The sequence below is a fragment of the Phyllostomus discolor genome, chromosome 14, assembly GCF_004126475.2.
Source record: "Phyllostomus discolor isolate MPI-MPIP mPhyDis1 chromosome 14, mPhyDis1.pri.v3, whole genome shotgun sequence".
Taxonomy (NCBI): Eukaryota; Metazoa; Chordata; class Mammalia; order Chiroptera; family Phyllostomidae; genus Phyllostomus; species Phyllostomus discolor.
The window spans coordinates 13,115,866-13,130,604 of record NC_040916.2 but is presented as its reverse complement, the minus strand read 5'-3'; the positions used below and the strand labels follow the sequence as shown (position 1 = coordinate 13,130,604).

General features: G+C 41.8%; 1 protein-coding gene across 6 annotated transcripts in view; it reads right to left on the bottom strand.

Moving 5' to 3' along the window:
* Nucleotides 1-5,750: 5,750 nt before the first annotated feature.
* The window catches only part of KCNK2 (potassium two pore domain channel subfamily K member 2), a 160,712-nt gene continuing 151,723 nt past the window's right edge, over nt 5,751-14,739 (bottom strand). For 5 of the 6 annotated variants that reach the window (XM_036015995.1, XM_036015997.1, XM_036015996.1 and 2 more), the window contains exon 7: nt 5,751-7,959. In XM_036015995.1, coding sequence (XP_035871888.1) covers nt 7,642-7,959 — 318 coding nt within the window. In that variant the 3' untranslated portion in view covers nt 5,751-7,641. The remainder of the gene's footprint in view (nt 7,960-14,739) is intronic. The other variant, XM_036015994.1, reaches the window with a different exon arrangement.

Genomic DNA, 14,739 nt, shown 5'->3' with positions numbered 1-14,739 from the left:
GGTGGGGCTGGGGCCGGGGCTGGGGCCGGGGCTGGGTAACCTCCAGGGGGTGGCTTCTGACCCGTAGAAGTCTGCTTTCCAGGAAAGGCGGCAGCTGGGAGCTGTTAGCGTACAGCACTCAGAGTGGCCGTGGTGGGGTCCGCAGCCCAGTGAACTGGAATCTAGGTCAGGCGCCGACAGTGCCCACCAGAGCGGCCATGTGCATTTCACTGGTGTTTCCCTATTGAATGCATGCGTTAGTTATGTGTTTTCCAAGAAGAGAAGACGTCCTCCAAGACACGGTGAAATTACTAGATCCAAATGAAGCAGTGTAGGCAGGACTAAAAACATGTACAAACGGTATATACACTCTGAGGATGAAAAGTGTTTACCGCAAAGAAAATGTACACAGTGTTATCACTGTAGGACCAGCCTAGAAGCCACGCTTGACCAAGGCTCAGGTTGAAAGGGTTCTGAGGCCCTTGCCATTGAACACACGTGGGAAGGATTTTTGACTTGCAACGAAACACACCTAACCTACGTGTATCATTCAAAACTGGGTTAGCCTTTAGAATATCACTTCCACATTGCCTGTGGAGACTTCACCTTCTCGTTGTTAACGTGCAGACTTGTAATGTCAGTGATTTCCACGTTCCGTTTTATTCCCTGCACGGGATTCATGGCCTGAGCTCATCTGAGTGTTCTAACTGCCCGTGGAAGTTTTCACTTGGGGGGCTCCATGGGTGCCTTAAATTCAAAACATCAGTCTCCCCCTCAAACCTTCTCCCTTTTTCCTGGAGCTTATGCCCCTCACCTAGCTGATGGTGCCAGCACCCACCCAGCGCCCACCCAGCACCCCTGGTGTGGTTCCCACCCTAATCCCTCTCTCGGGAACTTCGCAGGCCCTCTGATTTTTTGCCATGTGTCTCATCTTTCCCTTCCACGTCTCCTCCACACTTTTTTGCCAGAATGATCACTCTGACGGTGAGGTTTTTAATTTTGAGAGAGAGGAAGGGAGAGAGAGAGAATCACCGATTTGTCATTCCAGCTATTTACGCATTCATTGGTTGGTGCCAGTGTGATCAGTCTGCAAGCACAGATCTGCCCACATTACTCCCGATTCTCAAGTTTGAGATTACTCCCGGCCAAGATCCTATGCGTGATCCTTCCGGCCCAACCATAGGCCAGTTCATGGGGAAAACTGGTGTCATGGGAAAAGCCACCTTTCCCAGAGTCAACGTACTGGAATTTTCTGGATGGAGTTGCAGGCAAGAACCTAGACACAGGCGCCTCCTCTTGGGGACCTCCTTACGGAGGCCTCCCTGAAGCACTTTTCCCCACCCTGACTCAGCTGCTTTCCACTGCTAGCCCTTCCCCCTGTCCTCCTGCCCCGGCCCCTCCTGTCCACAAAAAAGCAAGAAAGCGCCTTTTGTCCAGGGCCCCTCTGTACCGGCAGGCATCTCTCCCTCCACGCTGCTTGTCATTGTCCTACCCGTCCTGTCGTCTCCTAGACAGCAGACATTTGTTTGGCGTCGTATTTCCAGTGATTGGCACATCAAAGGCCCTTGAAAAGTGTTGACTTGGTCAACCGTTTGTTTGCCCACACAATGTAACCGTTGAAGGGATTCATACACTTGGCTAATCTACTTGTGTATGTCCAGACCTTGGCCGTGTCGGAGTCGGCTTTCTCAGTGCGCGTGTAAACTCCGAATTGCTGCACCTGAGACACAAGATGGGTTAGTTAGATGTCCTGGCAGGATCCTGATGCTGTTCTCTCTTCAACTCTGAAATACTTGGGCATTATTATAAAATTTGAGTCTGGACCAGACAGACATTGCCACTTCCTGACGCTCATTACATTTTTTTTAAATAAAAATAGAGAAACATATAGTCTCATGCAGTAATATTTAAAAGTCTGTAAAAGGCAGAAAACTGTACTTGAACAACAATTAAAATAAAAAATAAAAATAAAAAGAAGTCTAAAATGTTTTTAAAACAAAGGAGATAGTAGGATAAAAACTGTTTACATGTTACTCTGCATTGATGGAATCATGTAAAAAGGGATACTATCTACAAAGTCAGGCGTCAACTGAATGAAAATCAGTGTTTATTCTGAGTTAATTTCAAAATTATACCATGTAAGTGACTAACATTCTCTGTTGGATACAGTTCAAAATGTGCCTAATAATGGATTTCTTCCCAGACTGCTTACAAATTTGTTTAAGCATGAAAAAGCGAAATTTTATTTGGCAAGGATAATGCACATTTTGCTTTCTACTAATAAAAGGCATCCATTTACTACTGTTAGTAAATATGTTTTGCAATTAATTTCTAAACAAATTTTCACGATTAGATTGTAATTGAAAAGCTCTGATAGTATCTATTGTGAGACAAAATTTGGAAGTAAAAATAGTGAAACCCTTGCTCATAAGGAGTAAGAGTGTATAATAATGCCAAGTAAACTGCAAGGCTGCCTAGTTAAAGAATTGGCCTTGACTTTTTTATACACAATGAGTAACTAGTACTAGCTAGTCAGCTAACAGGAGAAATATTTGCTGTTTATATCCCATGTACCACTAAGCCAGTAGAAGAGGACAGATAAATGTTTGTGGAATGGAGAAAATTTGGGATACTTATACACAAGGATACTTCAGATGGTTCCAACAGTCAAATCTCTGTTTCCATCTGCATTCATCTGTCCATCATGTATTTTTTGAGCATCTACTATATGTACTTTGCTAGTATCTGGAAATAACATTGTAAGTTAAAACCAACGAATTATCTTCTAGTGGGAAAGACAGGTAATAATCAAACAAGAAGAGTGATGAATATCTAATCATGACCCTAGGGAAACAGGGTTTTATAAAGTATATAGGAAGGTAGCTGAATTGATATCAGGGGACACTTATCATCAGAGAAGCTGATACTGGAGCTGGGTTGTGAAGGATGCTAGGAGTTCGTTAGGTGAAAAAAGCTGAGGAGCGAAAGGAAAGCAAGTATTCCAGGCAGAGGGAACAGCATCAGCATAACCTTGTGCTCCAAGAGAGAAGTCCAGTGAGGTTGGACCACAGAGCATACGGGAGTAATGCAAGATGAGGCTGGCAAGGATGGCATAAGGGCGATGGAAAGAAGGCCACATGGAAGACTGTAGTCTTACTCCTAAAAAATGAAAGACAATTAGTGGATATAAACTGGAGGGTAACACAATCAGATCTGCACATTAAAAAGACCACTCTTTCAGCCCTGGCTGGCGTAGCTCAGTGGATTGAGCACAGGCTGCGAACCAGAGTGTCACAGGTTCAATTCCCAGTCAGGGCACATGCCTGGGTTGCAGGCCATGGCCCCCAGTAACCCCACATTGATGTTTCTCTCTCTCTCTCTTTCTCCCTCCCTTTCCTCTCTAAAAATAAATAAATAAAATCTAAAAAAAAAGACCAGTTTCATCAATGACAGAAGCAGAGAACAATACAAAAGCAGTCAGAGCAGAAGGCAACATGTGGTGGTGGCTTGGATTAACACAGCGGCTGTGTGCACATGCAAGACATTCAGGATGCAAGGCGACAGGACTTGGTGATAGGTGGGTGTGGACTTGAAGGAAGGAAGAAAACCTAAAGGATGACTTGCTCGACCTGATGGAGGGTGGTGTCACTTGCTGAAATAAGTGACATCAAAGGAGGGCCAGGTCTAGGGATATATCATATGGGTCTTGGATGTGCTGAAGCGCCTTTGAGAAGTGCAGATACCTAATGGGAGCCGGCTGGATGGACGTGGGGCTCAGAGGGAAATCCAAGCCTAAGAACGCAACAGAAAAAGAGCAACGAGGTTTTGGTGAATGTACAGAAGAAACACTTTGGAAAGGAATAACAGGAGAAAAGTAAAATAAAAAAAAACAATTGTAAATTGAAAAATACATAACACAGTGAACATACTTTATAATGTTAGTACTGGAAAATAATAATTTGCTTTATGAATAATAGAAATGTAAGAATTTGGGCTTAGTGGTAGCACTAAGGTATGAAGTCAAACAAACAGCAGAGTCAAAATTCCTGGTCATTGGAACCAATTAATCCCTGTCTTTTAGGAAGGGGTCATTGGGATCCGGTGGGGAGGTGTCACGTGTGGAAAAAAAGCTGTCTAAACCTTCAAGAAGGAGTGGGAAGAAGAAGGCACGAGGCGCTGACAAAGCTTCCCCTTAGTAAGACAACCGCAGTAAGTCACTCTCGAGACTTCCTGTCAAAAGGAGTCCTTTCGCTCCTTGCCATCTCGGAATCAAGTCACACACCTGTGTGGGGCCAGGAAGTTTCACTGTAAAAGGACATTTAAGTAAAGCATGCTGAAGCCAAAATTGTGTATTCATTTTAATGGAGTTATGAGTATTCAAATAGAGACATTCTTTACTTTACATGTAAGCAAATTAATATTGACACTTTAATAAGGAATGCAAACCACAAATAAGTTTTGGTTTTACTTAGAACAGCAAACAGTTGTTTAAAAAGGAATACAAAAGGAAAAGTTGATCGAGGCCTCCAGTTCTTAGGCGTAAATTTCTATCTTGTGTCTTCAGAATGTCTAAATTGGTTGTTTTTTTGGTATTCCATCTAAAATTTCCCTTCCTCTGTTTGAACACTTAACCTGAAGAATCAAAGAATTCTATACTTTCTTTACACAAACTAAGAAGGGAGTCGGTCTTTTTTATGTGCCATTTTCCTTAAAATATGAGAAACGAAGTCCCACACGCTGCTTCCCCAGTGTGTTTGAGGGCCAAGACATAAATGATTCCCTTTCTTCTTGGCCTTAGAAATTTCGCTCCCTCCTGTATTGCAAGAGTAAAACAATATTGAACAGTAGGTTGTGTGACATGAATTACATGGCAAAGTATAGATTTATGTAAGAAATGGAAAAAAACTTCAAAATAATCACTTTGACATTTGTTGTAAGGTGGACAGGGGACCATGTCCAGAATTCATGTCTAAGATTTCAGACTAGAGAGTTCCTGATCTTTGCTGGTTCCAGTACATAACTTTTTTCCCAAATATCCTTCAGAGCAAAACTAGTCAGTCTTAAACTGAGCCAATAAAAAAAAAGAAAAAGAAACAAGCACACTAGAGAACCCCATGTAAAAATCATTATCAGTGTCCTCTACAAGAAGTAAAAATAAAGATTGAGAAAACAAAACTGATATAATGTGCACGCTTGTTTTAGATTTCCCCAATCCGAAGGATGATGTTGAGGACCACTTTCAGGATATTTACTGAGCATCGAGTTGCTTGGGAATGAATAAATAAATTCATGGGAGGTACCAACAAGGTATGTCATCCAAATATTTGGCCGATGAGGCCTAGAAAACGGGTTGGCAGCTACCCCCTTCGGACCTCGACGCCACCAGGATATTAGTTTTTTCCTTACAAAAAGCACTCACCAGGGGCCTGTACTCAGCATTCAGATGATTTCAGTGTCAAGACAAGATCTAACAGTGATAAAATAAGATACTGATACATCATAATTTAATGAAAACGATCTTGAATGTATATGCTATTTAAAATACTGCAAAAATGAAATGTCACAATATTGACTTTGAATGAACAGCCATTGGAAAAAAAACATCATGTACACATTTAACAAGGGCGGTAATGCCGCATCCAAAATATTTATTGGAAATTTTGAATGAAGGAGCCACAGCGTAACTCAGCATGGACAGAGACATCCTGGTGTTCTACTTCATCAGAATCAGACCTAAGTTCTCAGCAGCAAGCAGGAGACTCAGAAAATGCTGACTTTCATTACAAACTTTATTTGTCAGTACAATTCACAGTTTATACATGGTGCAATCCACCATACGAACTTCCAGAACAGTTATTGAGGAAATGGATGTAGCTTTCTTTCTAAAAGAGCCTGACCTTCTAAAATTTCAGTTAGAATTTTTTTTCAGTTTATAAAAGTACCTTTAACAAGTTAATTGAATATGTACAATTTTAGCTTAAATTTAACTTTTGGAAAATAAGCATCTATTATGTTGTTTTTATTTTAAGATCCCGGGCTTTTTATTAAGACTCTAATATGAATGCCACTTATTTAGATACCCCCCAATAGTAAAAGAAATGTCTTGTAATTATATTCAGGGAAATCATTTTCTTTCTGCGTTTTCAAAATTATATATACAATGTACAGCAGATCTAAGTATGAAAATAAAAGAAAGAGTAGCAATCTATTAGGTGCCTTTACTGAATTTCTTCTGAATTTTGGAAACATCCAAAGAGTTACAGGCTATAAAATTAAACTAAAAAGGATTATCGGCCTTTTCTATTAAAAACAAAACAAAACCCAAAAACCTCTCAAGATGTAAATTGTGCTATAACAGCTTTTTCTCTAACGTCAGGGTTATGCCTACAGCCCGCATTCTCCTTAGGCAAAGTCACAGTGGTCCCAGTTTCAACCTCCATCACGACTCCAGAGGGACGCCCATGGAGGGCCAGGCCCGTGCCCGGCCCTGCCTGCTGCCTCTCCTCCCCCTGGCTGGTCTGGCAAACATCACCCAAGGAAAGAAAATCATATAAGCCTTTCATACAACAAAAAGCAAATCAATGCTGGCAGTATAATGTTTATTAGCAAGTGCTCATAACACACTGGTTTGCTGTCTTCTTTTTATCAGAATGGTAATTCACACCAATTGTCTTAAGTGGCCTCCAGTAATATCCATTTTTTACAGTTCTCTTCTGTCTGATCATATATATATATATGTATATATATATACATATGCATATATATATGGATTTTCTTCTTCCACCTTTAAAAATATATAGTTATTAATAAATGGTAGATTCCAAATACTGCCAGGGAAAAAGAGACGGGGAGCAGCCATTTTTACCGGCCAGGTAATAATTACACTGTGTGTATGTACTGCTGGTACCTGAGTCAAATAAATACTCAGAGGGGCCATCTGGGCACCTCTTTCCTCTGCAGTGCCTTTTACGCTAGGGTTTCTGAGTGTTGCTTCAATGTCCATCTAACTTGGCATCTACTCCTTCTTCGGGAATCATCACTTCAGTCACTTACACGCTGTTTCCAGCAAGGTATGGCATTCAAATGGGAGTCCCGGGGTAAAGGATTACAGGTGAGCCTACGGGTGGGGCGGGGAAGGAGAAACCACACATTAGCTAGAGAGGTTCTGTTTCTTCTTAAGATAAGGCACTGACAGAAAATTTCTTAGGTAAAAGGCTGCGTAAGAATCCCTTGCCATTTACAAACAGAAACGTTGTCTTCCGTAAGTGGTCCATATCTAGGCTCAGTTAGGTAGACCCTGAAAGGTGAAGGGCTGATCCCTCGAAGCTACATGATTACCAGGAACAATTATCATTCACTCTGAAGCCTCATGGCATGTTAGGGAAAAGGGAGGAGAACAGTCTGGCACAAAAAGGCATCAGACACTGCTTGTTTTACTCCACTGGTCACAGGAAGTGGACCGCTCCACAAGCATCACCAAAAAGATAGTGCTGGCTCAGAATTCCAAATCCTCTCGATGGTAGATGGCCATGATGATGGGTGTATCTCTCCCCCCCCCCTTTGGAGTTCATGCACAATTTTAAAAATGCTACCAGCAACAGTCTTAAAGAGCATATAGAAGTCCTCACCTATGGCTACGCCTAAGGCTCTTCAAAGAGAAGGCTATTTAATATTCTCAATAACAGCAATTTCCTCGCCTGCACAGTGTGGCGTCAATCCGTTCAAATAGATACTTTCAGTTTTCAGTAAAGGAGGCAAGACGTCCCTCTCGGTGGCCAGGTGGTTCACGGACAGGGTCCTCCTACAAGGTGTCAGCTCCTGGTTGTGGTTCCCAGCCAGTTCTGCGGAGAGCTTCCGCTTAATGGAGGTGGCGCGCTGGAACTTGTCATAAATCTCCACACTCAGCCGCCTCCGGGTTTCCTTGAACTCGGCCGTGACGTTGGCTGTCCACTCAGCAGCGTGGGCTCTGAACTCTCCCACCTGGAGCACACGGGCAGAGACAAGGCAAAAAGAGAAACCGACAGGACGGTCAACATGTGCATTCACCTTCTGATCGTGGGGTTTGAAAAGAAGACCAGCCTGTCGTCATACTGGAGGTCTGAGACTTGGTGTAATAAGGCTAGATATGCAGAGCAGAATGGCACTTTACATAGATACAGCTCTAAAAAGGAACCTGGGAACATACACTCTTTCAATCAAATTACACGAGAGGTACAGAATGTGCTTGTTTTTTTTGTGCATGAATCCTGTCATTGAAACTTCTGAAGCTGTAAAAAGAAAAGCATTCTCTCACCTTTTAAAACTTTGGGTGATTTTTTTTTCACCTGCAATTTTGAGAAGTCTTGAATACACACAAGGCAGTACAAGCAGCAGGGCAGAACAAAAGCCCAGACTGGCACCCCAGGTGGCCCAGTCGGTTCTGACAGCACGGAAGCTGCTTGCATGGGATGCAAATCCGGGTGTTAGAGGCCAGGAGTGGTGTGTGCACGCACTTCGTATCCAACCCCATAGCGCTCACTTAGGAAACCTCAGTTTACTAAATAAACACCAGAAGATATCAGTTTTGCCTTTAGAGGAAGTAAATGAGAACTGGCAAGTCCATTTTGAGGCCCATTCTAGAGAACAAGTGAGTCCAAGGAGTCGTTTCTCAGCACACGCCTGTGAACTGGTGAAGTTAGGCACCTGGCCTGCCTGAGCTCTCATTTCCTCAGCTGTGTACAGAACAGGCATCTGCACAGCACACACCTGCCAGGACGGCTGGCCTAAAGGACTTTGCTGCTCATAAGAGCCTCTGCAGTTACCGCGGTGAGCTTGCCTTTTAAGGATTAAAGAAAAAAAAATACTGCCAAGGCTTAAGCATGTGCATAATGTTTCCTCTGACCTCTATAAACTTATGTCTGTACTTTCGAGACTTAAATAGAACAATGACTAACCCCTTGGAAAATGTAATAATCCTTTCCTTGACCAATGAGGCTTCAATACTCTAGACTGGCTGCTAGGAGCATCCCTGACTATGGAACAGTCTCCCATCCCTCTTGTGGCTGGCCTTTCTGCTTGTGGCCTAGAGAGCCCCACTGCACTCATTAAAAAAATATTAAAGATTTTATTCATTTATTTTTAGACAGAGAGGAAGGGAGGGAGAGAAAAATCAATGTGTGCTTGCCTCTCACATGCCTCCTACTGGGGACCTGGCCTGCAACCCATGTGCCCTGACTGGGAATTAAACCTGAAATCTTTTGGTTCACAGGCTGGCGCTTGATCCATGGAGCCACACCAGCCAGGGCTGAACTCATTTTTTAAGCCAATAACTATAGCTCTGTTTCCATTTTGTTGTTTGAATCTCTGTTGATTTTTGTTTTTAAACTTTGATATGAGGAATATAACTGATGGTTTCTGCTGCAGCCTGAATTTAGTACCCTAACCCTATGTTGAAATTCCTATGATGAAATTCAAACCCCAAAGGTGATGGTATTAGGAGGTGGGGCCTCAGAGAGGTGATTAATTCAGAGGGTGGAGCTCTTATAAATGAATGGGATTGGTGCCCACACGAAAGAAGCTCCAGGGAGATCCCTAGCTCCTTCCACTGTAGGAGGACACAGCTAGAAGACTCTGTCCGTTTGCTCATGCTGGTTCTGTGATCCTGGACTTCGGGCCCCCAAAACCATGAGAAATAAATGTTTGCTCTTTATAAGCTGCCCCATCTGTGGTATTTGGCTACAGCAGCCTGATCAGACTAAGTCAGTTTCTAAATATTTACGCTGAAGATTTAAATTATGAAAGGGGATATCCAGGTACATAAATGTCAACATGTGTACATACATATACTTGGATAATCATAGATGTCTGTGTGTGCACAACATGACAGAAACTGTTCAAACATCTTTGGAAGGTAGCACATGGCAGATCAGCTCTTCCTCATCCATCCATGATCACACACACACACACCTGATCTCCTTGTTTATTTTAAAGAGGTCTTTTATTTTCTACTTGTATTCTCCTAACAAGAAATAGCTGCTTGTTATCTGCATCTGATGTCGGAAAAGCAAAGATGGAAAAGCGCAAACTTCGTGGCACCTGTAATTGGCAAGATCAAGCATTCCTTAATCACTGAGGCAACTGCAAGGAAGCCTGCAGAGAAAGAGGGACTAAGTGACAGCAAGTTCACACAGACAGAGCATGGTGGCTACCAGAGGGAAGGGGATGGGGAAGGACGGTAATGGGTCAAGGGGGGCACATACATGGTGATGGATGATGACTTGACTTTGGGTGGTGAGCATACAATGAAATACACAGATCACGTATCATAGAAATGAACACTGAAAACCCATATGACCCTAGGAACGAATGACACCCGAATAAATTTAAAATAAAAAATAATAAAAATATCAAATATCAAAAATATAAACGTATAGCAATCGAGCCTGCAGCTTCTCACTGCTCTGGGAAGGGACCCTGTCCCACTGTACTCAGGTATGGGAGAGATTATTGAATGTTTCATTCTGCTTTTCGGGGACTCTCTGGCTAGGCAAGCATAGGCTGTATTAATCAGTGGTAAGAAACACCTTATCATCCCATAAACATTTGTAAATAATTCCCGCCACAACCATTTGTGTTGTGTTCCTGCTTACCACCCTGTCTTTCTGTTTAGATTCCGAGTTCTGGAGTTCGGAGTCTGCACCGTACTCATCGGTGTGCCTGGTTCAGAGCGGTACCTCAGTAGAAACTTGCTGAAGTTCACTATTAATAAATGAACACTATCTATAAAGTTTTGAAATCACGTCTTTATATACAGATTTAGGGATTCAGTTGCATCCCTACTAGTTTCAATGTAATTTTAAAGACTTACAATTGCAGTCTTCTTAAAGACTGTGCTCAAGTACAGACAGAAAACCTGACTGACATGGTCGTGAACAAAAGTTATTTGCAAACATGCTATTAAATTCTAGTTTACACGACAAGTAGATGATCCTGAATGGTGTGAAATTTGCACTTCACCATAAAATGATAATTACCAATGAAAAAGTTAAAAATCCCACTGACCTTTCTTTTCACCTTACCAATGATTTTATGATGAAAGAATTGACCTATTTTATTTGAGAAGTCAGATATTTCTAAATGTAAAAAGAACAAAGGTCAGTATACTTTTTTTTCTAATATGAGGTTTTCCTAGTAGTGAGGACAATAAAATAAAGGGAACAGGAAAGAATCTACATTTTTTGTTTAAGTTGGTGTCTGTGAAAAGTACAAGAAGCAGCTAGTATATTCCATCTCCTCCCACATACAAGTGACGACCTAAATAATCAGCACTGGCCCAGGAGACACCTGTCTGAGTTGGCCCCACACCAGGACTCCAGTCTTGGGCACTGTGAGAGTGGGCGGGCCGATGATGAGCTCAACCCCGGTGGTTTTATTCTGGTCACCAGTCTTTCACCGCCATGACCGGAAAGGCTACTGGTGTCTCCTGGCTTTGCCTCCCTTTTCTTTGGTAATGGTCTCCTATTGTTTTTTTTTTTTTCCTTAAAAATGTCCTCTTAGTATTCATAGTAATGGATTTGCTTATCCAAAATGCAAATGTTAATCTATTTAACTGCAGGTTTTCTATCTCCTCTAACTAGAATTAAAGCTCTCTGTGTCTCCTCAGCACCTAGAACACACCTGGTATGCAGCAGACTTCTAACAAAACATCTGTTAAATGAAGAAACATATCGTTGATGATGCGTGTTCTCTGGAATCTCACACCTCAATGGTCCAATTAGCAATAGTGTGGCACAGACCACAAGTTGGTTTTCTTCTTTATATACTAACCTTAGTTTCTTCCCCCTCCATTTGATTATCATTAATATTTTTGCAAAAATAGCCTTACAATAAACACATCATTTTGCAAATGGCTCCCCACAACCAATTTTAGTCTTTTTTTCACTGTGAGTACCCATTACTCTACCTCACAGCCTCGTCAGCTGCCCAGTATTCCACAGGATGGATACGGCATGCTACGACGGACGGACTTTGGGGTCGTTTTTGTTGTTGTTCTTATTGGGTTATGGTTTGGGTTTTTTTTTTTTGCTATTGGTAATAAAACTTTAGTGAACATTCGTGCATCTATATCTTTGCTAATGTGTCCAAGAACTGCTAGAAGTAGGAATGCTGGCTCAAAAAGTGAGTATTTTCAGATTTGGAGGACACTGAAATTTCCCTCTAATTCCCACTGTTTTCAGATTCAGGGTTTTTGGTAGCCCTGGTGTTTCCTCTTTCTGGACACTCCGGCGACCTCTGTCTTTTCACAGAAATGAGCATCTGATTATTAACACCTGCCCAGAAAATTCTTTCAATATTTTATTAATTGCAATTTGCAATGTAAAGGTCACGATAAATTGGGCAAAGAATAAAAACCTTCCTTAGACTTGATCTGAATTTTCCAAAGAAGCAAGTTGTCACAAAGTCACCGTGATCCCTTACATCACGCTAACGACACACACACAAAGCTTCCTGCAGAGCCAAGTGTGTCTACAAATGAGTGATTCCTGCAAATTAGGAAAAGGCTGAGTGCAAGGGAAGCTCAGACTCGTCTGAGTCCATGAACTTCTTTAATTTCTTATCTTTAATTGCACTCAATCTCTGGAAGTGTCTGGTATTCTCATCCAATTTGGGGGACATGTATTTCTTTCCCCTAATTTGTCCAGCATCACCAAGAGTGGAAAGTTAAGCTCTGCAAGTCATGAGGGTTGTAGCTGAAAAAGTCAGAAACTGGGGTGGGAGAAACTTAGCAAAGGTGGGGAGGGGGCATGAGAGCCTCCAGTTCCAGCTCTAATTACTCACATTCTGGGTGAGCACAGGCAAGCATTGTACTTTTTTTTGAGCTTTGGATTCCTTATCAATGTATGAAATAAGAATGATAATAAATTATTTTGCAGAAGAAACAAGCGATATGTGTGTGCATTAAAGTGTAAGAAACTATACATTACTAATTATGATAATGAGATTGGTGATGGCGATATGGCTTGCCAAGCATACTTTAAGAGCTTAGAGGTGAATGCCAGATATGGAATAAGTGATACAAAATTTCAAAAAGGGGACACTTTGCCCTGGAATGTGCAGTGACTCCAGTGACAGTGTGGCCTGAGGTCTCTTTGCATGTCGCACCAGAAATGCAATGGATTGCCTAACGCTTGAGTTGTGCAGCAGGTGATGCATTTTATCAGACAAAGGCAGGCCAAGGTGAAAGATGGTTTATGCTTATATTACACTGTTATACAACTGGAATAATACTGTAAAATATAATGAGTTTAACATATAACTCAATAAACATTCACTCAGAATAAAAAGGACTCTCGTTTTTAAAACAGGTCTCTGTCAAATGAGGATGATTTTGCAAAATGTGCTAGGCATAGTGGATGGCACACAAGATGATTCTAACTAGTGCATGAATGCATTTGTCCCAATGGCCAGGTGGAATATTTAATATTTAAAAATACATATGTAAGAACAAACAAACAAACAGGTCGATGTCATGAGATAGTGTAAAGTTTTGTATGTGTACAACAAGTTCTATCTGGAAAAAGTCAAGTCACTGTTAATACAACGAGAATGGTTTGCAAAACATCAATATAACCTGCAGCCAAGGAGAGTGGGCTGGAATGCTCATGCCTGAACAATGATGACTTCACTGTACTAGTCAGTGGGGGTGGTAGACACCATTGAGTGAGCATGTGTACTGTGTGGCCGTCACATTCAAAATGACCGACTAGAGCAATGAATCTACATCACATTTTGCATTAAGTTTGAATATTCTTCCATGGAAACTATTCAGATGGTTCAGAAGGCCACAACCACAGGCAACTAACGATTGACAGTTTCATCACAACAACATGCCCACTCATACATCACGTCTCATGCAGTTTTTTGGTGAAACATCGAATCACCCAGGTGACTCAGGCCCCTTACAGCCCAGATCCGGCACCCCCACAACCTCTGGCTTTTCCCAAAACTAAAATCACCTTTCAAAGGGAAGAGATTTCAGACCATCCATGAGATTCAGGAAAATGCGGCAGGGCAGCCGATGGCAATTGGGAGAACTGTGCAAGGTCCCAACGTGCCTACTTTGAAGAGGACTGAGGTATCATTGTCCTATGTACAATGTTCCTTGTATCTTGTATTTTCTTCAATAAATGTCTCTATTTTTCAAATTACATAGCTGGATACCTTCTGGACAGACCTCATATATAGTGCCTGCTATGTGCTGGGCATTGCTCTTTTAAAAAATCTTAACTTATATAATTGTCATAACAACTCTGTGGGAAAATTCTATTATGTCCCCCATTTCACAGAAGAAGAAACTGAAGCTAAGACACTGAAATAGAGAACAGGCTGACAGTGACCAGAGGGGAGAGAAGAGGGAATTTCAGGGGAAAGGGGAAGGGTTTACAGGCACAAGTATAAAGGACACATGGACAAAAACTAGGGGAGGTGGACATGGGAGGGAGGTGGGGAGGGCTGAGTGGGTGGGTGGGCTGGGATGGGAATAAAGGACAGAAAACTGTACTTGAGCAATGATTAAAATAAAATTTTAAAAAAGATTAAAAAAAGAAAAAAAAGAACTTCAAAACCTTACGATGCACAATATAAATGTAGCGGAGCCCGGATTCAAACCGGGAGGTCTAACTCCCGAAGAGAGCTCTGTCTCACCAGAGAAATATTATTAATTCTAAGGACAGAACATCTTTTGGTGAGTACAAGGAATACTCACACGATATGGAAATGCAT